Below are 27,449 nucleotides of genomic sequence, written 5' to 3'. Positions count from 1 at the left end.
CTAATCTGGGCCAGGCTACCAGAGGCTTTTGTCATTCTAGGAAGAGATGCAGAGACACCCTGTGGTGGCTGAAAGGATATGAGAAGAGTAAGTCAAATAGCTTATTTGATGATTTTTTGCAATATGTTTCAAATAAAATCTTGTATTAGATTAGAGAAAAAGGACGATCGTGCGGTTGAGGGGGAGTTCCTGTGATGCTGGGAAAGTCATTTCATCGCTCTGTCTCTCAGTGGGATGAGGACACTTTCCTGTCTCTTATCCTTTGACTTGCTATTTTGGACCAGTGACCCTGTCTCACTACATACACATGCAACTCCTAGCACAGTGGGGCTCCTACCTTATTGAGGGTCTCTGCGTCCTACTGAGACTACACGAGGACAGGCAGAAGAGCTGTGTCTGTAGGGTAGTCTTCTGTCTTGTTATCCTGACAGTCTTCCCAAGCTGGGGTAAAATCATGCTAAGGTACCAACAGTGGTAAAACTGGTCTGTGAATGCTTTTAAACTGATAAATAAATATTTCTTTCCTGGGCTGAGGCCCCATGTGCAAACATGGCAGTGTCAAGGCCAATTACTAGTGGACATTTAGCAGCACACATTCTACACAAGTAGAAACAAAGGTATCAGTCTAATAAAATAAAGACTCATCTCTCGGAGTGTAACACACACTCATGTCTTGTAGTGCTAGTATAGAGCCATTCACTCAGGCATTTTGCTCCAGAATAGCTGGAGATGGAAGAGAGTTATCAATTTGGTCCATGTCACTTTCCCTTACACAATATCATATATCTGTTCAGAACTGGATGTCCTTAATTCCCCTTAAACTAATACCTGGATAGCACTCCTTAATCAACAAAGCAGCTAGATCAGGAATGAAGAAAGCCTTTAGATGGAATCTCTAAGTGTCAATGGTGACATAATGATCAAACAGCATTCCAAGGCTCTGAAGGTACTATGCCTTTCTAGCCATTACTTAGAGCAATACAGAATTATAGCATTTAATTACTTAGAAATGCTGTTCTGTGTCTCTCTCCCCACAAATCTGTAGTTGTTCCACCTGGAGACCATTAGTCTCCTCTTAGCTCTTTTTAAGTAGGATCCAGATATTAGAGATACTTTTCAGGCTGAAGTGCTGAGCTCTAATTGCTTTCAATTTTGTTTTAACAATGATATTTTGGAGATTTGTGTGTGTGAGAGAGAGAAAGCGCCTTTCAGGTAACCAAGAATACTTGGCTGTTATTTCTGTGTATTAGGAACACCACCAGTAAAATCACACAGACAATTAATTACAGTGTTAAAAGCAATGGAAAGCAGAAGACCCTGAAATATAAATGGGGTGGAAGAAAAGAGATAAGCGTTCAGTCATACAGAAGCTCAGCACAGCACATAATCACATACATAACTGTAAAGACAAGAATAGTTCTATCATAAGGACTAGCTACATTAGACTACTGAATACAGGGCAATTTAATTTTACTGGGCCCAATCCTGTAAAAATCCACATATAGAACCTGGCCAAAGTCTTCTGAAGTGGGAGTCTTTCCACTGACTTCAATGGGCTTTAGAACAGGTCCACTTTGAGTACCTTTACTTTATCATGACCTACTTTCCTAAACATTTACTTTGATAATCTTAATGTTACACTTCTCTTCCATCTCCTGTTTAAAGAAAAAAACAAAAAGCTACCTGACTTCAGCATTAATATTAAAATGGCTTCATCTGCAGGGCTCTGAACTCACTACTGTGAGGTAGAGGAAATTCCTGCCTCTCCAGCTGCTGCCACTTAGGTGCAGATTATGGTCTACTCTTCAAAGCTGGTTTAATAGAAAAGCTTCAAATTGACAGTGCTGTATCCCTGTTACAGAAAAACATGTCGTTTTCTCCAGGCAGGCGTTGAATTTGAAGGAGGTTGTGGAAAGCATTAAAAGCTACAGAAAGACCTTAAAATGGTAAGGTCTGAACATTTCTGACATCTGCAACTTTCTTTGCTCCTTGATGTTGGAGAACTTTTTGAAGAGACCGTTTCCTTGTGCATTTTAATGAGATATTCACAACCTTTTTCATTTCAGTTCACCTCTGTTCAATCTACACAGGGAAACTACCCCATTCCCCAGATTAATCACAAAAAGGGAAGGTCTTCCCTCGGCTCTCCTAAAAATGTGGGCAGCTGCCTACTTAGCATGAGGGTGGAATTAACTGCTGAGTGGCTGTGCTGCTCCTGAGTTCTTTCTACTTTCCTCATTCACATGTCATAGTGTATTCTTGGTAAACAATTATAATCAAATTAATAAAAGTGAGAGCTAGATTGGTCCTGATTCTGCAATGAGAGCTGTACACAAGAGACCTCTGTGCTGGCATGGAGTGTATTGTATGATCTATGTGAGGATACAAAGGCTAAAATTAAGGAAAATACATAGCTCAGCCATGATGGATTTTCTGATCACTCTCTAACTCAATAGAATGCTGCCTCATTTGTGTTTATTCCTAAAAATTAGGGTTTTGTGATTTATTTTAGGAAACAATTATTGGGAAATACTTCAAACTACAACAAATGGGCAGGATGGGCCGAAGCTGCTTCCCAGCAATTTGGAGCAAGTGAAAACTGCTATGTGAGTCAATCAACCAAAAGTAAATGCAATTATTGAATATCAAATGTAGAGCAGAGAGACTAATTTAATCACAGAGGCCACAGGGATAGTGCTTGGAGACAAAGCAGCACAATGCGGAAATTAAGATTAATCAAATATTTTACCAGGAAAAAGAAGAAATTATTTTCAAGCAGTGACCAAGCGCCTTCCCTGCCAGTAGCTTTATATTTGTGCCATCTCAAGAAATCAGTTTGCTGTTTCCCTTCTCTGTACAGCATTGTTTTATTATCTTCTATTATTTGCTTTTATCAAGTGAGCAACTTGCTATTTCTTTGGAAATTAGTTTAATAGTACATGGTAGCATCTAGAATGGAGACATTTTATCTTACTTAACAGCCATGCTACTAACCAGAGCTTAGTTAAGTAAGAATAGCCATACTTACCTCTTCTTCTTCCCTCAGGATTTTCCAAAGCAGGTGTTTGCTCCATCTGATGGAAAGTGCCTGCTGTCTGAACTCCACAAAACCAGCTGTATTCCCAGAACATCTACAGGTTAGTACAGAAACATGTTTATATAATTTAGTTGCACATTGTTACTCATTGTTTTGTGACAGCAGCATAGATGTTTGAACTTGCTGTCTCCTGCTCTCGTTTGTTTTATTGTTGCTGTTATAGTGAAGATGAGCTGGCAGAAGGCAAAGAGGGAGAGTAAAGATGACAGTGTAGGTGACATGAAACATGGAAGGAAAAAGAGAGAGCGTCTGTTTAAGAAAAGGTTTTCTGCACTGAATTTCTTCTCTGGGCCTTCCAAGAGTAAACTGTAAGTATGTCGGAGGCTGAATGCTCAATGACTCATGATAAGCAGCTGTAATAGACACAGTGAAGGGTCCCATAGCATAATCATTAGCCAGTGGTGGTTACTTATACATAATACTTTGCGTTTCTAAAGCATCCTCCACCCAAAGCCCACAAAAAGCTTTACAAACAACCCTGTGATGTGTTTTTACAAACCAGGAAACTGAGGTATAGAAAGGTTGAATGACTTACAGGGATTTGTTTCCCAGTGCCCACATTTACTTGTCGATACCCTTGTACTGTACTTGTCAACCCTGAGTTGTGACAGCCCTGGAAATCACTTCCAGGAATAACATTACTAAGCTGGTGAATCTGTGTTTGCACCAGTACTGAATCCTAGAATCATGGCAGAAGACATGGTATGGTAGCAATATATGGGTAGCAGCTGAAATCAATACACAACTTTATAGGTACTGGAAAGTTGCAAGTGTGGTGGAGTGTGTGATACCACATTCTGAGTTGTGAGCTTAAACTACTTCTCTCTGAAACATGATCATGTAAAATTGATGCCTCTTTACTCAGCAGGCTTGCTCCTTGTGTATGCTCAGACTCCTTTCTGCTAACTTCACTGACAAACATGATTAACTGCTTTTTTGCATACTTGTTAGCCCTATTGGAATGTTCATTGTTATTACCTATTTGGGATTCCATAAGAGTTTTAGTGTTATTCAAGTCACTCCAGATCCCCCTTGGATGAGATAAATTGAGTGCATGCACAGCGCAGAAATTATTGGGTATTGCTAACAAATTAATTTTAAAAAATGTCCTAGCCGAACCCATAGCTCAAAGCTGCTTTCTTTACAGCTCTGCTAAAAGCAGTCTGTCTTTGGTAATTAGACCCAGGCAATTATGATCTTAGCAAGAAGAGCATGTACGTATCAGCATTAATACATTAGGCTTGATAGCCACATCAGCTTGTTACATGCTTAGCACAGATTTGAAATAAACTAGCCAGAAATGACACTGAGAGCCAAACTCTCTTCTAGATTACACTGGACCAAATATGGAATAACTCTAATGCCAGTAGGGTTACACTAGCAGCATTGGACCCTGAGACAAATTGTGATGGAACAATGACAGATTTTGTGGGTTACATTTGCTCTTCATGACTTCTCGGGAGCTTGTTCTGGGGACAGAACAGGGTAAGAAGTCAATTTAAATATAATGATAAAACCAGGAAAATCATTCTTTCCAAGACCAGGAGGCCTCAAACTAATCTGAAAGTGAGAACAGTTGAAAATGGACTAGAGACTTTTTCAGATCTGCTATAAAAAATTAGTACTGTTCTAGCTGCCCACTCTCTCAGTATTTTACTACACCAACAAGCTGACATAACAGAGCCAGTCATCACATGGACTGAATGTATTTCTAAAGATCCTATTGTCTCGGTACATAGAAGTACCGATAGCCCCCAATCCCGCAAACACTATTTGGGGACTATTTATGTAAGTGTTTGCAGGATTGAGACCTTAGTTAGCATTCAACTCAGCAGAAGGGCACTGTTATAAAGAGATACTCAGGTCATTAGCATTCATGTTCATGAGTGCTAGCAGTGTCTCTTTAAAGCCTTTCCAGTTGTCTCTGTCCAAGGACAGAGCATTGTCATTTTTTCCTGCTAGTAATTGCAAGCTGCATGTGAGTTCACAAATGCAAACAGGCACTTTGTATGATATATTTGGACTGTGTTTTACTAACTAGGGCCTGATGCCTGCAATGATCTCTGCACAGCAGACCCCTGCACCTGCACAGAGCCCTGTGGAAGTCTCCACATGGGACTCACTGCAGGATCAGCTCCATGGAAAGTGCATATGCGAGGCTGTGTGTAGTGCTAAAGAGAAACTGCTGTTCTAAATTACAGCCTCTTTCAAGATACCTGCAGTAACTTCCACTGAAAAAGGGCATTCAAGACAGGTTTGTTTTATAACTTTAAAACAGGCAGATAAAATCCTCACAAATTCCAGCTTCTAAAAAGCAAGGCCTGTGACCTGTATCATATTGTAAGTACCAGACTCTGCTTATTCCTTCCACATGCATTCTTCCATAGTGTTTAGATATGGCACCTGTTGTTTAGACTGTGCCACAGAGAGAACCTCAGGGGCGTTTTAAAAAAGGGCATTAACTGCTTCTGCGGACCTCATTTTGCTATCAAAACTTTATAGGTTAAATTTGTCACCATTGTCCTTCTGTTGTTTCAGCCCTCAGGGGAGGAATCGGGTTTCTGAAGATAAGAAGAGATGTTTACACAGGAAAGGTTCCAAAAAAATGAAGCCCCTAAGGGAGGAGATGTGTTCTCTAAGGCAGTCACACTCGGGGAAAATGTGTCCAAAATGTGAAATCATCATCTGCTGGAAGTGTGAGACACTGCACTCAGAAAGCAGTTTCATTGCCCATAGCTTACTGGACCACTATGACAAAGGAGACACCCGCTGTGGTACTGTACTCCCCAAAGGCCATCATGGATGTAGGAGTGATCAAGGACTCACAGTAGATCCTTTGTTTATGCAAGATGTTGCAGCTTCAAAACATTAAAACTCTAGCCCTACGCTTGGATCCATATAGGCTCGGCTTGGAGTCAGCATGGATCTGAAAGCAGGACTGTGGTCTATAATTGCACTGTATGCTTGCTACATATACTAGCTGCACATTGAATAACCTAAATATTGTGAACTCTTCATATGTAAGGTAGCTTTATAAGTGTGCGAGCTGAAAGCTTTTTAGGCCTACCAGGACCCAAGTTTGCTCTGTAATACCATACCCTTAAAACATGTAGGGAGCAGCTTTCTCCATGCCACTCTCAATGACAAGGTTAATCAGCTGCAGCAAGAATAGTGCAGAATCCTAAATGCAGATCTTGACAGTAAATTAAGAATTGTTTTGGTTTGTATAATATTTGCTGGTATAGTGTAGGTCTGTTTCAGGAGGTTTTTTTATTACTGATCTGGCATATTAAACAGTTTGTTTATTTTTTAAACTGTGTGAGCATGTATGTGAAATCAGAGAGATAGCCTTAGTGTCTCAAGTCCTCTGTTTATCCACAGGGATCCTTACATCTCTCCATTTCCCCATAAGCCATCCTCCCATACCCTCTATTTGAGGGACTCTCTGTAGCTTCTTCTCTCACCATCTTTCCAGGTCTGGAGCTCTTTCTGTTCATCTCCACCCCCCTCCTGTTGGCAGACAGGGTGTAGGATCTCCCAGGTTCCTCTCCTATACACCATTATTCCTCAACTCTTCCCTCTCACGTCAGCAGCTGCGTGCACCACCATTTCCCCTTATCTCTCAAAGCAGCTGCTATCCCCTCCTCTGCTCATACAGGAGTCTCCCAACTCCTCCCTCAATGGCAGGGGCTGGGTGCACACTCCATTGTCTTTCTGTCACTGAGATGAGTCATTAAGTGTGTCAACATACTAAACCCTATTAGTAGGATCCGCAGAGAGGTTAGAGACTGTTACGGTGGAAGGTGGTGTTTGTATTACTGTAGCACCTACCAGCCCCCAACATGGACCAGGATCTCACTGTGCTAGAAGCTGTACCAACAAAGAATAAGAAAGTGCCATCAGTGTGATGTATAGACAATTGTAAAGGTGCTTGAAGCTGTGGTTCTGCTAAACAGAGGGCAGGGCACTTCCTATGTCTCCCCCCCACAAATGGTTTTGCCCATCATCTCCCCTAAATAGGGTTCTGACCCCTACTGCCCCAAACATTCCTTGAAATTGTAGAATTGACTGGATGTGACATTCAAAATTTATATTGCAGAAAGACAGAGAAATGGTGTTGTGTAAAGCATCCCGCACATGGCTAATTAGGATCAAGGGGCTGTCTTGCCAAACACTATGTATCTGTTCTATTGAAGTGAAACAAATTACAAACAGGGCCCAGCTGCCTGTGCCATAGGATAGCCATATCCCATCTCAGATGCTCCCAGCAACAGTAAAGGCTTGATCTTGCACCTGTAAGACACCTTGCATTCCTACTACTGTTTGTGGGAGTTTAGAGCAGTCAAGCACTTGATTAGATTAGCTTTAGTTGTGTAAAATGGGCATCTGTGCAAAATTCTACTGAGTGATCAAATGGGGCAGGGGGATGCAGTCGTAAGGAGCCCACATCTGAAGAAAAGTTCAATTATATGCCCAAGCAGTAAGAGTTCATCTGTGATCAACTTATCAACCTTTTTGTTATCCCCCTAAACACACACGACTATTCTAAGACATAACATGCTACTCGGCAGGGAGCATCTAGAACCTACCAGCTTTCTTTCTAACTATTAGAGCAGACAAAATGTACCCAAATGCACCTTTGGTTTTGTACCTGTAGACTTTGTCAATGCTACAGTTTGTATGGGCATGGTACAGAATTGCAGCTTGCAGATACAATATGCCTTGCTATCCTAGCCAGGAGCAGAGTGGTTTGCCAGCCCCCCTTAGAACTGGAAAAGATAAACAGAATGGTTCTAAATTCTACCCTGGTAAAGAAATAACTTTAAACACTGACTAAGTAGGGGCAGTTCTGAGAACTCAGTGTGAGGGAGATCTAGCAATACAGGCTATCCCTTGTAAGTATGTTATTAATAGCAGCCAGTAACTGCCCACTGTACTTGTTTGGGGGGGAAAAAAAAGTTCTTTAATAAAGCTGAAGCCTCTCTGTGTATGTATGTCAATGTTGTAATTCATCTCAACTCTGCCTGTTGCATTTTTCATAAGCAGGTTCTTCAGGTGATAGACAAAGATCTCAGTCTCTGTACCCTGACCAGAGCCCTGAGGTGGCTCATGAAAAGAGTTATCAGGCAAAATGTGAAAGATTCAATTTTATTTCCCATTTAAATGTTCATGGTTCATTTTTTTGCTATCCTGGTTAAGAATTTCAGGTGGTGGTGGGGTTTAATTTCACAGCTTCACTAAAGGGTGTTGTTATGGCCCATAGCACCTTCAGGAAAAAACTCAGCTTCTGTTCTTATTCACAGAGAAAAATCACTAGAGAGATCACATGTGTATTTCTTAACCCTCCTAGAGAGATCACGTGTATTTCTAAAAACCCTTAAGTAAGTAGGCATGGAGACTACCAGCCTTGTAAAATCTTGGGGAAGGAGCTATTTTCTTTAATATTTCACCTGAATTGTGGTTCCCAGTTGCTACTGTAATAGTTATCCTTATCCCTAACAAGTGTCCTTTTAGGTCAGTTTTGGGGTACGGGGGGGTAGCTTGTACTGATGCATCTGCTCAATGATGGTCTCTGACTAGAGAATTTCACTTTCTAAGACCATCTCAGCTCCCAGCACCACTACTCCAGGTGAATTTTAAAGCTTACAAAAAAGGTGGACATGTCTGAAGATATTTCATCTTTAGTATTAACAGATGAGTGTTAGATTAACACTGTATTATAAAAGATTAACAGGAATACTGATTGCACAAATGAATGACATTTGAAATCACATCTTTGTTTTACTCAAAAGGAATAAAATGATCATAGTCTGACACTGTAATAATTAAGACTGTGTATTGGTTATCTGATTTCAATAGTTCCAAAAAATTAAATACTAGGATCAGGTTATATTATGAAGTCATATGAAGCAGCTATTCAGTAGAAGATAGATGATCTGAATCAATTCAGACTGTTTAAAAATGATGTGGTAAGACAGTTATAAAATCAAAATATACACAGCTGTGAGGATGTGAAAACAAGGAAAGCTGCCTCTCTTGAAAAACAAATTGAGTTGGCACCTAACAAGCAAATAGCAGATGTTCACAACTATCCATCTAGGTATCATCAAGCAGTGATAGTGCAGGAAGTGAGGGAAGGAATATACAGAAGATGGAGCACTTTTAGGGAGCAGCATACACACTACACAATTATGAAGTTAAACAAGAGAGGAGATAAAACAATTTACAATGTAGGCTCTGGAAAAGGGTGCTATTACGGCTTATTTATCTTAGGTTTGGGTGACTAGGTGTATTTTCTCTTCTACAAACACAGAGAATGCAGCTAAAGGGGCTGATTTAATGAAGGGCTGTAATATTTTTTAAACAGGAAAGAGTGCATAACAAGGCAACTTATTACAATGACTCTCCGCAACACCTACTTAAAATAATGTGAAACTTCATGAATCAGATGTTTCAGTCTCATAATTTGTAGTTGGGATTCCATGTTTTCAACAGCAGTGGAATTTAGGTCTTGCTGTAGATCTAAACTATACTATCGATGCTTGCCCTTCACCTGATAACTATGTCTAGTCACCTATCTATAATAATTATTTGAGTGTCAACAAACATGTACACAAGGGTGATCCAGTAGACATAGTGTACTTGCACTTTCAGAAAGCCTTTGACAAGGTTGCCCACTAAAGGCTCTTAAGTAAAAGTAGACCATCAAGTGTAAGAGGAAGGTCTTCTATGGATCAGTAAACTGCTTAAAAGGTAGGGAACAAAAGGAGGAATAAATTATCAGTTTCACAGTGGAGGGAGATAAATAACAGGGCCCCCAAGGATCTTTACTGGGACGCAGTGCTGTCAACAATTCACAAATGATCGAAAATGAGTAAACAGTGAGGTGGCAAAGTTGGCAGATGATACAAAATTACCAAGATAGTTAAGTTCACAGCGACTGTGATGAAGTACAAAGGGATTTCCAAAACTGGGCAGCAAAAGGTAGATAAATTCAATGTAATAAATGAAAACTATGCACAGGAAAACACCCCAACTCTACATACAAAATATGGGATCTAAATTAGGCCATTGGTGCACAAAGTGCTTTGGAGTCATTCTGGATAGTTCTCTGAAAACAGCTGCTCAGTGTGCTTTGGCAGTCAAAAAAGCTAACAGCATGTAGGACTATAGAAAGGGATAGATGAAAAAACAGAAATATCATAATTCAGCTTATAAAATCCAGGGTACATCCACATGTTGAATACTGCATTCAGTCTTGGTCCCCTCAAAAAGGATATTAGAATTGGAAAAGTATAGAGAAAGGCAAGAAAAAAGAGTAGGGGTATGAAAGTTTCCATATGACAAGAGATTAATAAGAGACGTTCAGCTTGGAAAAGAGACTACACAGGGGATATGACAGAGAATTTATAATGTACAGAGAAGTAAGAAGAAAGCGTTATTTACCTCATAATAACACAAGAAGCAGGGGTCACCAATGAATTAAAAGCAGCAGGTTAAACAAACATAAGGAAGTACTTCAGCACAATGCACAATTAACTTGTAGAACCCATTCCCAGGGGATGTGTTGAAGACCAAAAGTATAACTGTGTTCCAGAATTCATCAATTCTTTTTGAAGAGAGGGTCCATTATGATCAGGCCAGTGGTCAGAATACAACCCCAAGTTCTGGGTGTCCCTAACCTTCTGACTGCCAGAAGCTGGGACTGGATAACAGGATGCGATCACTCGAAAAGGCCCGGTTCTGTTCATTCTCTCTGAAGCATTTGGCATCGGCCACTGTCAGAAGACATGTACGGGGCTAGAGGACCCAGGTCTAAACCAGTATTGTCTTTCTTATATTCTTATCCTCATCATTGAGGAAAATCTTAAAACTGTCAAACAAGTATAATCTGATGCTATGAGGTCTCCTGAAGGCAGCAATCAGCCTAAAACAGCAGCTATCTTTGAGTGAATGGCCATTATACTCAATGGGATGTTTACACCAAAACCTAACAAATGTCTATTTAAAATGTCAGTATAGCTAATACTCTTTGCTGAGATGTTAAGCTGAAATATCAGCTACTGATCCATTAGCTTCTCCTTTGTCAAGGTCCCAGAGTTCCTACCTTAGAGGACGAAATCTCTAGCCTTTCTGTCTCTCCTGCCACTTCTCCACAGCAGGTATCGTGTCAGCAAAAAATGTGAAGCACGTTAAAACTGAAACTTGAAGGGCAGCCTAAAATTCAATTTAGAACATAAATAGGGGAAACTAATTTATCACTCTTATTTAGAATTAAGACACTCCATTTTAAATTAAATGAAGCTGTCACAAGAGTCCCAGGCTGAGAAAACAACCTGTTTGCCTCCAGATTCACAGTTTTCTGGCCATTCATTGTCAACAACAAATATGGGGAAGATAAAAGATAATCATGAAGGCAGGAAGTTCAAGGATGCTCCAAGATAAGCGCCAGTTATCATAGAATATCAGGGTTGGAAGGACCTCAGGAGTCATCTAGTCCAACCACCCTGCTCAAAGCAGGACCAATTCCTAACTAAATCATCCAGCCACGGCTGTCAGTCCAGAGACCTAAAAACCTCTAAGGAAGGAGATTCCCACCACTCCCTAGTACCCATTCCAGTGCTTCACCACCCTCCTAGAGAAAAGTCTTTCCTAATATGCCAACCCTAAACCCCCCCACTGCAATTGAGACCATTACTCTTTTGTTCGTCATCAGGAACCACTGACAAACAGTCTAAATCCATCCTTGGAAACCCCCTTTTCAGGTAGTTGAAAGCAGCTACAATCCCCCTCATTCGCTCTTCTGCAGACTAAACAATCTCAGTTCCCTCAGCCTCCCTCATATCAGTGCTCCAGCCCCCTAATCATATTTGTGCCGCGCGCTGGTTCTTCACCGCCACTTCATTCCACATCCTTCTGTGTAGTGTGGGGCCCAAACTGGACACAGAACTCCGGATGAGGCCTCATCAATGTCGAATAGAGGGAATGACACGTCCCTCGGAGCATCAGCAGAATGCCCTACTATAACAGCCCAAAATGCTGTTAGCCTTCTTGGCAACAAGGGCAAACTGTTGACTCTCATCCAGCTTCTTGTCCACCATAATCCCTAGGTCCTTTTCTGCAGAACTGCCCCCTAGCCATTTGGTCCCTAGTCTGTAACAGTGAATGGAATTCTTCCATCCTAAGTGCAGGACTCTGTACAAGTGCTCATGCTCCCTGGGGTGCTAGCTACACTAAAAGGAAGCAGGGAACAGATAAGGCCATCTATCCATCTGAGGTACTTATATGCCCTCCATTAGTAATATCTGACAGCCTCATAATCTTTAATGTCTTTATGCTCACAAAGCCCCTGTGAGGTAGGGAAGTGTTATTATCCACATTTTACAGATGGAGAATTGAGGAACAGAGAGAATTAGTTATTTGTGCAAGGTCACTCAAGAACTCTACGGTGGACCAGGAAATTCAATGGCTTCCCAAATCCTAGGCTAGTGCCCTAACCAGTGGGCTATCATTCCTCCTGTCATGGCCCTGCAATCCTTCTGCACCAGCCAGGGTGGATGCAATATGTGCATTCCCCACTGTGCTCTCGGGAGTTTTTGGAGAGATTGCACTTCCTTGAAGCTTGGTCCCTATCAGAGGTACTGCAGTATGGCTCCACATGACCTCCAATGCAAGCCTCCAACTATCAGACCTACATTAGCCTTGAGTAATTTGCCTTGTTGCATAGCAAAACTAAACATGTCAAGCTGTGGTTCTGCTGATTCAACTGAGCAATGGTTACAGATGTTAATTTTTAGGCAGTGAACTGGCAGAGACTGATGATATGTTTCCCTTTACTGTGAAGACAGATTTGTGGCCATTGGAGTAGTTTTTCTTCCCTTCTTCCTGTCTGCTCCTAAAAGCAGAGGGGTGATATGGTACATGGTTACCAAAAGTGGATAGGAAACTAAAACAATTGATATGTTAGCATATTAACACAACAGACATTCCCAGAAACATCAGTAGTAGCACAGAACAATGAGGAGAGAGTATACCCAACAGTTGGGGCAAAACAACATTTAGGTTCTTTCATATCTGACAAAAAAGAAATCAAGTAATTGTGTAAAATGCTGTACTTCTAACTGGCTTAGATTTGATGTCTGGTCTTTAAAGAGGACAAAACAATTCACTCTAAGAACAAAGTAAAATCATCTTTAATGAAATTCCTGTGTAAAACAATTGTTTAGTCCAAAGGTAAATATATATTTAATTCTCTTTCAAATGTCAACACAAATTGAGAGCTACCAGTGGTCTTTGGAGAATGAACAGTAGTTAAGTTCCATCTTGCTAATGTTCGGAAACAGTATATATTACACCTTTAAAACAGCAGTTTCTATTGCACGTATCACAATTGCTCTCCATTTACGCACCTCAAAAACTGATACCTCACTAAATAAATTAAAACAAATCCAGTTTTGTTAGCAACCATCTTAAACTGAACACAAATATCCTGGAAAAGTAATATTACTGCAGGCTTTTAATAAATACAGTAAGAACAGAGTTATGACTCCTCACTTGTGTTTTATAACATGTTGAATTTTAAGTTTGGACTTTATTTTTACAAAATCTTAAGTACCGAGTTGGTGGCACAATTTCCTCATTATTTTGGTACATAGGCTCTGTTAATCAGTATTTGTATTATATTTAAGTAAAATTGTCCATATACTGTACATACTTTACACAATGTGTCTGTGTGTGCATCAGTGTTATGAACTTAAATGGGAGACTGAGTCAAGCAACTCTCTGCAGACAGATGAAATAACTTTGCTTTTCGCAAAGAGTTAAACAGATTGAATTGAAGACAATACATCTTTTAGGAGGGATTTTCAAAAGCATTCAGGATTGGTCTAATTGCTCCTAGTGAAGTCAGTGAGAGCAAAGTTTGGCCAAAACTAAGTGCTTTTGAAGAACTCCCATTAGACATCTTACAAATATCTGTATACTGTTCTTTCAGCAGCAGAACAAGACTTTAAGCACCTCCCTGTAGTACAATAACTGTGGCTACTCTTTACAGTAGAATTAATTAATGCATTTATGCAAGTAGGGCAGATTTCATATGAAAAAATACACACACTATGGTCATGTTTAGCTAGTATTAAGATATCAAAAACTTTCACCCTTCTTTTAAGCCCCAATTTTAAAACAATGAGCAGTTTCATAAGAGGTCTCCAAACCTCCCGAGTGTGTAGAATACATTACCCCAACACACAAAAACAAAATATTTACACTTTCTTAAAGTACCAAATAATTAAAAAAAAAAAAAAGAATGAAGTATCTAGTAGCTCTCAGCGTGCAAAGTCAGCAGGAACTGATTATCCAGGATATTTACTATTTGTTCAGAAAGTCTTGGGATCAAGCATTCAGAAACAGAGTGCAAAAGAATCAGCAATTCTCCAGGCCACTTCCTTTTTTCTGTTTTGAAATACATTTTGTTCATCAAGCCTATAGTTCCCTTTTTAAACACTTATTGTCAGAGTAATATTCAGTTTAGTGCAAATCTAAAAACCATCTAGGATCTGTAATCTTTTCGAACAGTGTGAGCCATCCAGTTCACTTTAGTAGTCCAACTTTCCCGGAGCGCTTCATCAAATTTTTGCTTAAATTGTTTTAGCGCTTCTTCCTCACTCTTCCCTAAGGCAAGAGAGTCCTAAAAAACAAAAAGGAAACAAAAAGCTACTGTTGGGAAATTTAAAATCCAGTTATGTTCCCCCCCCTTCCCAGCAATTTTAATTTTTCTAAATCACATTCTTCCTTTTCTACTATAAACCTCTTAAATCTATTAATCTTGTATCAATATACAGTGATATTTTCTGGACTTAATGATAAAGTTAGAAAGAAAAAAAAAAGGAAATCACAGGGGTTTTTGAGAAACTAACCAACTCTGGCCAGTGTTTACTATTAAAGCAACAAAAAAACTACTGAAGAAGAACATGGCACTAATTTACAGTTCAGTAACTAGAAGTTATGAGTAACATACAGGCAGATGGCAACTCAATGCTGGCAAAAAAGAAATGAATTGACGGAGAATCTAAAAAAGTGACAGCCAGGAAAAGCTGGTATGAAATGTTCTTTTACCTGAGTGAAGCAATTTGCAACATGCTGTACTGTTCTGTTGTGAAAAACATTCCATTAGCCCTTTCATATGAACATGAACTACCTACCTAGATGATAAGATACTTTTAAAACTATTTCTTTATTTTGATCCAGAAATTAAGAAAAGCCTTTTTCTTTACAGCACTGTGGTCCTTGGCCAATTTGTGAGGTCACAAAAAAACCTCTGAGGGTATGCAAGCACCCTCAACTCCCACTGATCTTAATGAGATCAGCAGCCCAGAGGGTCAGAATCTGACCTCTTGGTGCCAACTGGCAGAGGGCACAGGGTTCACGAGAGTCAGAGATCCCCCAGGTCTGGTATTCACGTACTAGTTTGATGAAGTGTGTCATATAAGGTCTCTATTGAAAGCCTGAGTCACAATGGTCCCCATAATCATCACAAAATGTATGTAGGGATAATATGTAAGCAGTTATGTATGTATACTGCAGATTATGTTCTTAAGATCTGTGCCTTGGGACTGTTCACCAGAAGGTTTTTAACAAGTTACTTTCAGTCAGGAGATGCTTATCTACTTGTCTGGCTATATGTATATTGTGTACTGTGTGCTTATCATAGACTCATAGAATTTCAGGGTTGGAAGGGATGTCAGGAGGTCATCTAGTCCAACCACCTGCTCAAAGCAGGACCAACCACCAACTAAATCATCCCAGACAAGGCTTTGTCAAGGCCTGACCTTAAAACTTCTAAGGAAGGAGATTCCATCACCTCCCTAAGTAACCCATTCCAGTGTTTCACCACCCTCCTAATGAAAATTTTTTTCCTAATATCCAAACCTAAACCTCGCCCACTGAACTTGAGACCATTGCTCCTGTTCTGTCATCAGGTACCACTGAGAACAGTCCTCTTTGGACCCCTTTCAAGAAGTTAAAAGCAGCTATTAAATCCCCCCTCATTCTTCTCTTCTGCAGACTAAACAATCTCAGTTCCCTCAGGCCTCTCCTCATAAGTTGTGCTCCAGCCCCCTAATCATTTTTGTTTCCCTCCGCTGGATTCTTTCCAATATTTCCACATCCTTCTTGTAGTGTGGGGCCCAAAACTGGACACAGTACTCCAGATGAGGCCTCACCAATGCCGAATAGAGGGGAATAATCATATCCCTCGATCTTCTGGCAATACTCCTACTTATACAGCCCAAAATGCCGTTAGCCTTCTTGGCAACAAGGGCACACTGTTGACTCATATCCAGCTTCTCATCCACTGTAACCCCTAAGTCCTTTTCTGCAGAACTGCTTCCTAGCCACTTGGTCCCTAGTCTGTAGCAGTGCATGGGATTCTTCTGTCTTAAGTGCAGGACTCTGCACTTGTTGAACCTCATCAGGTTTCTTTTGGCCCAATCCTCTCATTTGTCCAGGTTCCTCTGTATCTTACCCCTACCCTCTAGCATATCTACCACACCTCCCAGTTTAGTGCCATCTGCATAATGAACAATTACATACAGTCTGAAAAAAATGCAAATCAAATGATAGTAATGTCTCCAGGGGAGCTTCTAGATAGGAAAAAACAAGCAGTGGGGGTTACCCATTTTACAAGTGAAGACAATGAATCATTGGAACTATATCTGGAGGTGCAGAGATGCACCCAGTTATCCTTCACTGAGAGGACAAGCTGCCAGCATGCTTGTCTTTTGAATGGAGGATCACAGCCTGTCTGGCTGTTTGACACTGCAGAGAAACTTTGGGTGAACTAACCTCTGAAACACATCGGAACGTCCTGTTAGTTAAGCTTAGGCTCTAGAAAGCATATTATAAAATATACAAACATATCAAATGAAATCATATATTCTACTAGCTTCTTGAATCTATTCTTTGCTAAATAAACATATTGTTTTTACTGTAAACATATCTAAGTATTGTGTGGTAAGAAGAGCCATGGTCTAAGATATAACTGATAAAGCTGGCTGTACTGTACCTTTGGGAGCAGAGTATTTGGGAGTTCTGAGAGTGTCTAGTGGATCATGAGCTGTGCACTCCACAGGGCTGCTCAGGGGTTGGAGTGTACCTATCATTAACCTGTAAAGGAAAGTGGGGCTGATGGAGGCCTGGAGGGCACTGCTTGCATTGCCAGAGACTGGTGGAGTTGGGGAACTGACCCACAGCAGGCATACACAAGCATTCCTCATGCTAAGGCCTGGTGGTAGCAAGGTTCCTCAAAACTCTTGGTACCCCTAGGATGCATCACAGATCCCTTGAGAGACAGCAACTAGTCATTCCAGGATCTTACACATAAAATAGTTGAGGGAAATGGGTCTGTGCCTCAGTACTAGATACCACTTGAAGAAAGTTCTATTATATGGAATGCAATCCTAGGGAAAGGGTTTAGAAAAGTAAGGAAATGCATTTGCTATTTGACCATAAATTCATGTACAGAACTAATGCTAAGTCATACTGAGATGTAGTTCTGTTTTTACCTTGAGATACTGGATATCCTTGACAGAAGTTAGCTCTGGAAGCCCTGCAGTTAACATCAGTGCAAAGAGTGTGATAAATAGATTTCCATGTCTTCGCAGAATCAAATATGCATCTTCACAACACTGGCGGAACCTGAACAACCATCACAAAACATACATGTAATGGACATGAAGCAGGAGAAGATACAATGAGATAGCTCTTTATAGGTCATCTGGCTCAATACATATTTTTTCAAATGAAATTAAGCTTAGTATACAATTACTGTCTGAAATGACACCTGTGAACCTTTATTTAGCCCTCCAGCTGTTCCACTTCCAACCCTGCATTTGTTTGCAAATATAAACACAGTAAATACTGACAGTGTCAAACAGAACTGTGGGCTAACTACTTAATCTACAGTAGAAAAATGGCTCATTGGTATTCGGTTTGTTTTCCATTTATCCAGCAGCACCAACTACAGACAGCATTATGGCTCCACCTACCAGAAGGAAGGAGGCAAAAGGTGAGTCAAACTGAATGTACGAGCATCAATATGCCCACTTCTTTGCCAATATGGGCTTCTGTTGCAAAGTGATGACTTACATCAAAGTAAAATTTCTGAGAGACTCCTTCTAAAAGTACATCTCCACTGCACACTAAGTCCAGGTCTGTGGGACCTGGGCTTGTGGACTTCGTGTTTCCAAGCCCACTCCTGACAGTCCACACTGCATTATAAACCTGGGTTTACAATTGCTGGAACTTGCTAATGCATCAATACTGCCCTATACAGACCTGCTGACTTGGGTCTGTGGCTTGAGTTGCATCCACATTTCAAAATGACAGGGCCTGAACCCAAGTGACATCAGGACTCTATCTTTGACTGCTTCCTCCCCCGCGACCCCCTAGCAGGATTCTAGGTCCTGAGTGCTTGCTGACCTGAGTCCAACTGATTTGTGTGTGGATAGAAGGGGGACAAGTCAGAGTGGGAAGGAGTCAGGAATGATGTAGAAAAGGAGAAGAAAGGACTTTGACAAATAGAATTACTGGTGGGCAATTTTCCCTTGTTGCATGTACCTTACCTTTCATACTAGCCAATGACAGTAAACAAGTCAGTGGCTGTTGTAAGCAATAGGTCGAAGGATCGACAGCCAATCTGCGGAGGCCCAAGCTGGAGAGGCACAAAAAATGGTCTCCACAACACTGATAGCCATGGGGGCTATGGAACTGGCCAGATTTCTGAGAGCCTGTTTGTGTGACAAGCTCTCAGGTAGGTAGAGAAGTCACAGAGATGAAGTCGCACCTCAGGGACATTACTGTGTCTCTGCCAATGAGACGGTTCAGAGCCCCTGAGTAGAAGATTTGGTCTGAAGGATGGTTTATTTCTGCTGGCTCCCTGTAATTCTTGCCTACCAGCTACAGAGTCTTTTAGCTGTGAGCTGGCTTGGAGGTATCTGTACAGACATTCCCACCCTCTTCATTCTCCTGTAACTAGATTTTTTTTCTTCCTTTTTCTCTTCTCTTTCTCATTTATGTAAATAAGTTGAAAGATATTAGAGAAGAAACAGAAGAGCTAAGAAAGTACTGTTACTTATCTGATAGTAACTATGGTTCTTTAAGAGGCGTTGTCTAAGTGGATCCCCTGTTTTGACACACAGTGCTTACACCCTATATATGTCCTGTGTACGCTGGCCCAAAGGAATAAAAGGTGGAACGGGTCCAACCATCCCTCAGCTCCTTTGAGAAGCCAGAATCTGAGAGGAGCAGGACTCTGTAGTTGCTGGGAAGGAGGGTTGGCCTTGGAATCCATGTGACTAACACATCTCAAAGAATCTCCATTCTTTCTTGTTCAAATGATTGTCCACATGTATTCCGCTCTTGGTAACCAATAACAGTTGTTTGCTTGCTTGGACCTGCATACTAGGAGTCAACAAATAATGAATGCAAGAAAGCACTACCAAACAGGTATCCAATCTGGAAGCTTCTGCCAAGGAACAGTGTCTGTAAAGATGTGGACCAGCTGCCTGTGCCCTAGAGGAATGAGCTCTAATGTAGTAAGAGCTAACTTGGCTATCTTGTAACATGTTGTTATACAGCTGGAGACCCATTTTGAATCTTTGTAAGGATACTGCCTGATCCTTAACACTATCAGGGAAAGCTACTAGCAGTCTAGGTGTTCCTGAATGATTTTGTCCAGTTAAGATAGTATGACAATGCCCTTACTACAACAAATGTATGAAGTTGAGCTTTCCCTGGGTTTGAGTGAGGCTTAGGAAAGAAAACTGGGAGATGAATAAACTCGTTCATATGGAACTCTGAAAGAACTTTGGCCAGGAACTTGGGATGAATCCTAAGAGTAATGTTGTCCTTATGAAAAACTATATACGAGAGACTCACCAGAAGGGCCTGATTTCCCCCACCCTTTGAGCTGATGCAATGGCTACTAAAAAAGAAGTCTTCAGTGATACACGGTATAGGGTACAGGTTGCTATGGGCTCAAAAAGGGAGCCATCAACATTTAATACTATATTGAAGTTCCAAGAGAGACAGAGCTCCCAAACTGGGGGGAAAACATGAATAAGGAAGGCTCTTAAGGAATCTAGCTGCTGTAGGATGAGAAAATATTGTGTGGCCCTGGATAAAGAGAGGACGTGCAAATATTGCTGCTATACTGACCCTTCAGAAACTAAAAGTCCAGATTCTTTCTGGACTAACAAACAGTAAAATACTGCTGAAATGGGTGTTGAGGGAACCGGATGCTGATGAAATGCCCACATAGAAATCCTTTTCCACTTAGCTGTATAGGTCAGTCTATTTGATAACACTCTTTCTATTCAACTGGTATCTCAGGAGGAAGTTTAACAGCAACTACTGAAGTTAGACATTTTTAAACCAGCAGGTCCAGATAACGTATATTCAAGAATTTTAGAAGAGCTGGCTTAGAACATTGGGGAAGTCTCAGAAGACTGGGAGAAAGCTAATATTGTGTCAATATTTAAAAAGGTTAAATGAGATGATTTGAGTAATTATAGGCCTGCCAATCTGGGCATCAATTCTGGGCAAGGTAACAGAGCAAATGATGCAGGAGGCAATTAATAAAGAATTAAAGGATGGCAATATAATTAATACAAATCAACATGGGTTTATGGAAAAGATTTCCTGTTTCCTTCATACTTTTTTTTTTGACTTGGTACAACTCAACATTTTCATTAAAAAAATAGAATGATATAAAATTAACATGGCACACATTACATAGATTAAGAGCTGACTAACTCATAGGTCTCAAAACTTAATTGTAAATGAAGACTCATCATCAAGTAGGTATCTTTCTAATGGGGCCCTGCAGGGATTTGTTCTTGATCCTATGCTATTTAACATTTTTATTAATGACCTGGAAGAAAACAAAATCATCACTGATAAAGTTTGGAGATGACACAAAAACTGAGGGAGCAGTAAATAACAAAGAGGTCATTAATAACAAGTCATTAATACAGAGCGATCTTGATCACCTGGCTACAAACAATATGCCTTTTGATATAGCTAAATGTAAATGTGTAGACCTGGGACCAAAGAATTTAGGCCATCCTTACAGGATGGAGGACTCTATCCTGGGAAGCAGTGACTCTGAAAAAAGTTTGGGGGTGGTGGTGGATAATCAGCTAAACATGAACTCCCTGTGTGACGCTGGCCAAAAGAGCTAATGGGATCCTTGGATACAAAAACAGAGGAATCTTGAGTAGGAGTAGAGAGGTCATTTTACTTCTGTATTTGGCACTGCAACCGCTGCTGGAATACTGTGTCCAGTTCTGGTGTGCATAATTCAAGAAAGATGTTAATAAACTGAAGAGGGTTCAGAGAAGAGCCACGAGAACGATTAAAAGATTAGTAATCGAGCCACAAGGAGCTCAATCTATTTATCTTAAAAGGATGGTTAAGGTATGAATTGATCACATCAATAAAGTACCTATTTGGGAAACAAATTGACAATGGGCTCTGCAATCTAGCAGAAAAAGGTGCAACATGATCCAATGGCTGGAAGTTGAATGTAGACAAATTCACACTGGAAATAAGGCGTAAATTCTTAACAGTGAGAGTAATTAATCACTGGAGCAATTTACCAAGGGTCACAGTGGATTCTCCATCACTGGCAATTTTTAAATCGAGACTGGATGTTTTTCTAAAAGATCTGCTCTAAGATATTATTTTTGGGAAATTCTCTATAGCCTGTGTTATACAGGACAGATGATCACAACAGGCTCTTCTAGCCTTGAAACTTATGAATCCACTTGAGGCTTCCTCCTTTGGATGGAATGTTCTGAACGCATGGGGAACAGGCACACAGAATGGAATCCATATGAACAATCACTAGAAGAACTGGGGAATCACATTACCATCTATGCATTTAGGTCAGGAGACCAAAACAAATGGAAAGGAAGTGAAGCTTAAAATTAGTAGCCTTGGCCGACAGTTATATTATCTTTAGGATTCTCGTAGGCAGACCTAAAATGCTCTCAATAATTGCCTGTTGCCGAATATGATGGTACATATATTTACATTTAGCCATTTGGCAAAAATCTGTGGAAAATTAATTTTAGAAATATCACCAAAACTGCTAAATAGTGCTATAAACCCCAGAATTGCAGGATAATTTCTGACAGTGATAAAAACAGTGCTATTTCTACTTATACAGTACTGAAGAGGGGTGTTAAAATAATTGTGTGTTTTAACAATGGGTGGGTTTTAAATTCAGGAAAATCATTTATAAAAATATGAACATGAATCAGATCTATATACAACCAATTTATATTATAAAAGAAATCCTTCCTCATTTTTCTCTTACACCAAACTTCTCTTCCTCCTCTCCCCTTCCCCCCCGGGCAACAAATCAGTTATATCACATGGCTAAAGATAGCTATGTTTCATGGCTGAGACATCATTGCTGTGAATGCAGACTTGAGAATGTAAGAATGGCCGCACTGGATCAGACGAATGGTCCATCTAGTCCAGTATCCTGTTTTCTGACAGTGGCCAGTTTCAGATGCTTCAGAGGCAATGAAAAGAACTAGGCAATTTTTGAATGATCATCCTGTTATCCAGCCCAGCTTCTGACAGTTAGAGGCTTCAAGTCACCCAGAGCATGGGGACGCATCCATGACTAACTTGGCTAATAGCCACTGATGGGGCTATCTTCTGTGATATTAGCTAATTCTTTTTTTAAAACATAGTTATGCTTTTGGCCTTTACAACATCCCTTGGCAATGAGTTCCACAAGTTGACTGTGCATTGTGTGAAGAAGTACTTCCTCATGTTTGTTTTAAAAGCTGCTGCCTATTAATTTCATTGGGTAGCCCCTGGTTCTTGTGTTATCTGAAGGGGTAAATAATATTTCCTTATTAAATTCCTGCACACCATTTACGATTTTGTAGACCTCTGTCATATCCCCCCATAATCATGTCTTTTCTAAACTGAACAATCCCAGTCGTTTTAATCTCTCTTCATATAGAAGCTGTTTCATACCCTTAATCATATTTTTGCACTTTTCTATACTTTGTCCAACTCTAACATCTTTTTTGAAAAGGGGCAAACAGAACTGCATGAAATATTCAAGGTGTGGGCGTACCATGGATTTATATAGTGGCATTATGATATTTTTCTGTCTTATCATAGAATATCAGGGTTGGAAGGAACCTCAGGAGGTCATCTAGTCCAACCCCCTGCTCAAAACAGGACCAATTCTCAATTAAATCATCCCAGCCAGGGTTTGTAAAGCCAGACCTTAAAAACCTCTAAGGAAGGAGATTCCACCACCACCCTAGGTAATCCATTCCAGTGCTTCACCACCCTCCTAGTGAAAAAGTCTTTCCTAATATCCAACCTAAACTTCCCTCACTGCAACTTGAGACCATTACTCCTTGTTCTGTCATCTGTTACAACTAAGAATAGTCTAAATCCATCCTCTTTGGAACCCCCTTTCAGGAATTTGAAAGTAGCTATCAAATCCCCCTTATTCTTCTCTTCTGCAGACTAAATAATCCTAGTTCCCTCAGCCTCTCCTCAGAAGTCATGTACTCCTGCCCTCTAATCATTTTTGTTGCCCTCCGCTGGACTCTTTCCAATTTTTCCACATTCTTTTTGTAGTGTGTGGGGCCCAAAACTGGACACAGTACTCCAGATGAGGCCTCACCAATGTTGAATAGAGGGGAATGATCACATCCTCGATCTGCTGGCAATGCCCCTACTTATACAGCCCAAAATGCCATTAGCCTTCTTGGCAACAAGGGCACACTGTTGACTCATATCCAGCTTCTCGTCCACTGTAAACCCTAGGTCCTTTTCTGCAGAACTGCTGCCTAGCCATTGGTCCCTAGTCTGTAGCAGTGCATGGGATTCTTCCTGTCCTAAGTGCAGGACTCTGCACTTGTCCTTGTTGAACCTCATCAGGTTTCTTTTGGCCCAATCCTCTAATTTGTCTAGGTCCCTCTGTATCCTATCCCTACCCTCCAGCATATCTACCACTCCTCCCAGTTTTAGTGTCATCTGCAAACTTGCTGAGAGTGCAGTCCACGCCATCCTCCAGATCATTAATGAAGATATTGAACAAAAAGCCCCAGGACAACCCTTGGGGCACTCCACTTGAACTGGCTGCCAACTAGACATGGAGCCATTGATCACTACCCGTTGAGCCCGATGATCTAGCCAGCTTTCTATCCCACCTTATAGTCCATTCATCCAGCCCATACTTCTTTAACTTGCTGGCAAGAATACTGTGGGAGACCGTATCAAAAGCTTTGCTAAAGTCAAGGAATAACACATCCACTGCTTTCCCCTCATCCACAGACCCAGTTATCTCCTCATAGAAGGCAATTAGGTTAGTCAGGCATGACTTGCCCTTGGTGAATCCATGCTGACTGTTCCTGATCACTTTCCTCTCCTCTAAGTGCTTCAGAATTGATTCCTTGAGGACCTGCTCCATGATTTTTCCAGGGACTGAGGTGAGCTGACTGGCCTGTAGTTCCTCCAGATCTTTCCTTCCTTCCCTTTTCTAAAGATGGCACTACATTAGCCTTTTTCCAGTCATCCAGGACCTCCCCCGATCTCCATGATTTTCAAAGATAATGGCCAATGGCTCTGCAATCACATCCGCAACTCCTTTAGCACCCTCGGATGCAGTGCATCCAGCCCCATGGACTGTGCTCAGTCCAGTTTTTTCTAAATAGCCCCGAACCACTTCTTTCTCCACAGAGGGGGCTGGTCACCTATCCATGCCGGTGCTGCCCTGTAAGCAGGTCTGAAATGAGCCATTGTTCATAAGTAGAGTAAGGGTTAATTTTCTTTTACCTGTAAAGGGTGAACAAAGGGGGAACCAACACCTGACCAGAGGACCAATCAGAGACCTGGATTTTTTTTAAAGTCTGGGAGGGAACTGGAAACTCGGGGTCTTTTTTTGTTTTCCTCGGCTGTGAGTAAACAAGCTTTTCTTCTAACTCCATCTTCTTTCAAATATTCTACTATCAATCTGTGAGTACAAAAGAAACAAAGTAATCGGCTGTGATGTGCTTTGATTTGTATTTACATGGGTGTTGATTTGCTGGACTGGTTTAATTGGGCTATCTTTTAAATCAGACTGTTTATTCCTATTTTCTTATAAGCAAGAGCCTGTATTGATCTCTTAATGCAGTATTATTGTTTTGTATTTTCTTTCTTTTTATATAAAGTTTTTTTTAAAACTTGTGGAGTTTCTTTTCCTAGTGAGGCAGAAGGGGAGAGGAATTTCTGTCCCAGAGCTCTGTTATATCGGTGACAGGCTAGGGGGGGAGGGAAAAGCCCAAACTCTGTGTCTTACTTTCCTATTGTCCCAGGGCGGGAAAAGGCTACAGGACAAAGGGAGGGGTGAATCTCTTGTGTGAGCTGACTAGGTGTTTGATGCATAGCCTCGGGGAAGCTAGATTGCCTCTCCGGTTGTATTCAAGGAGTGAAGTATAGCATCGCCCAGGCTCACCCAGGAAAAAGGGGGGAGCTGGGGGATGAGATAGGAGACCCAGGGGTCTGGGTCTTGGGGGTTTCTCCAGGGAAAGTCTGGGGGGACCAGGCGAGGCAGGCGCTTATTCTGTCTGGTGGCAGCGAGATAAGATCCAAGCTGGGTATAAGCTTGGGGAGGTTCACAGTAAACACTCAGATTTTAACCTAAAGTCCAGATTTGGGACAGACGTTTGTTTTCCACATCCTCTGTCACTAGGTTGCCTCCTCATTCAGTAAGGGGCCCACACTTTCCTTGACTTTCTTCTTGTTGCTAACATACCTGAAGAAACCCTTCTTGTTACTCTTAACATCTCTTGCTAGCTGCAACTCCAAGTGTGATTTGGCCTTCCTGATTTCACTCCTGCATGCCTGAGCAATATTTTTTTATACTCCTCCCTGGTCATTTGTCCAATCTTCCACTTCTTGTAAGCTTCTTTTTTGCGTTTAAGATCAGCAAGGATTTCCTGTTAAGCCAAGCTGGTCGCCTGCCATATTTAATATTCTTTCTACACATCGGGATGGTGTTTTCCTGCAACCTCAATAAGTATTCTTTAAAATACAGCCAGCTCTCCTTGACTCCTTTCCCCCTCATGTTATTCTCCCAGGGAATCCTGCCCATCTGTTCCTTGAGGGAGGCAAAGTCTGCTTTTCTGAAGTCCAGGGTCCGTATTCTGCTGCTCTCCTTTCTTCCTTGTGTCAAGATCCTGAACTTGACCATCTCATGGTCACTGCCTTACTGGTTCCTATCCACTTTTGCTTCCCCTACTAATTCTTCCCAGTTTGTGAGCAGCAGGTCTAGAAGAGCTCTGCCCCTAGTTGTTCCTCCAGCATTTGCACCAGGAAATTGCCTCCTACGCTTTCCAAAAGCTTCCTGGATTGTCTGTGCACCACTGTATTGCTCTCCCAGCAGATAACAGGATGATCAAAGTCTTCCATGAGAACCAGGGCCAGAGATCTAGTAACTTCTGCTAGTTGCGGAAGAAAGCCTTGTCCACCTCATCCCCCTGGTCTGGTGGTCTATAGCAGACACACTTCTAAACTTAATCCAGACACTCTTGGGTTTTTCTGCAGTTTCATAACGGAGCTCTGAGCAGTCATACTCCTCTTACATACAATGCAAAACCCTCACCTCTTCTGCCCTGCCTGTCCTTTCTGAACACTTTATATCCATCCATGACGGTACTCCAGTCATGTGAGTTATCCCACCAAGTCTCTGTTATTCCAATCACATCATAGTTCCTTGACTGTGTCAGAGCTTCCAGTTCTCCCTTCTTGTTTCCTAGGCTTCTTGCATTTGTGTATGGGCACTTAAGATAACTCGCTGATTGTCCCGCTTTCTCAGTCTGAGACAGGAGTCCTCCCCTCTTGCATTCTCCTTATCTATCCCTTTCCTAATGGGTCCTAAATATTTGGGTAGCTTTTTTGACTGCTGGTGCATATTGAGCAGCTGTTTTCAGAGAACTATCCACAATATCTCCAAGATCTCTTTACTGAGTGGTAACAGCTAATTTAGACCTCATAATTTTGTATGTATAGCTGGGATTGTGTCTTTCTCTGTGCATTACTTTACATTTATCAACAGTGAATTTCATCTGCCTTTTTGTTGCCCAGTCACCCAGTTTTTGGAGATCCCTTTAAGTCTTCACAGTCTGTTTACCATTTTCTAGATCTTTTGCGAATATGTTGACCAGCACTGGCTCCAGTACAGATCCTTGGGGGACCGCATTATTTACCTCTCCTGACTGTGAAAACTGACCATTTATTCCTACCTTTTGTTTCCTGCCTTTTAATCAGT

General features: G+C 41.1%; 1 protein-coding gene across 3 annotated transcripts in view; it reads right to left on the bottom strand.

Annotated features, from left to right (window-relative positions):
* Nucleotides 1-13,266: 13,266 nt before the first annotated feature.
* PIK3CB (phosphatidylinositol-4,5-bisphosphate 3-kinase catalytic subunit beta) overlaps nucleotides 13,267-27,449 on the bottom strand; it is a 225,015-nt gene continuing 210,832 nt past the window's right edge. For all 3 annotated transcript variants that reach the window (XM_032771148.1, XM_032771156.1, XM_032771139.2), the window contains 2 exons: nucleotides 17,659-17,791; nucleotides 13,267-14,783 (listed from right to left, as the gene is read on the bottom strand). In XM_032771148.1, the coding sequence (XP_032627039.1) occupies nucleotides 14,646-14,783; nucleotides 17,659-17,791 (271 nt within the window). In that variant the 3' untranslated portion in view covers nucleotides 13,267-14,645. The remainder of the gene's footprint in view (nucleotides 14,784-17,658; nucleotides 17,792-27,449) is intronic.

The sequence above is a fragment of the Chelonoidis abingdonii genome, chromosome 8 (genome assembly GCF_003597395.2).
Source record: "Chelonoidis abingdonii isolate Lonesome George chromosome 8, CheloAbing_2.0, whole genome shotgun sequence".
NCBI lineage: Eukaryota > Metazoa > Chordata > Testudines > Testudinidae > Chelonoidis > Chelonoidis abingdonii.
This window is presented reverse-complemented; position numbering and strand designations above follow the sequence as displayed.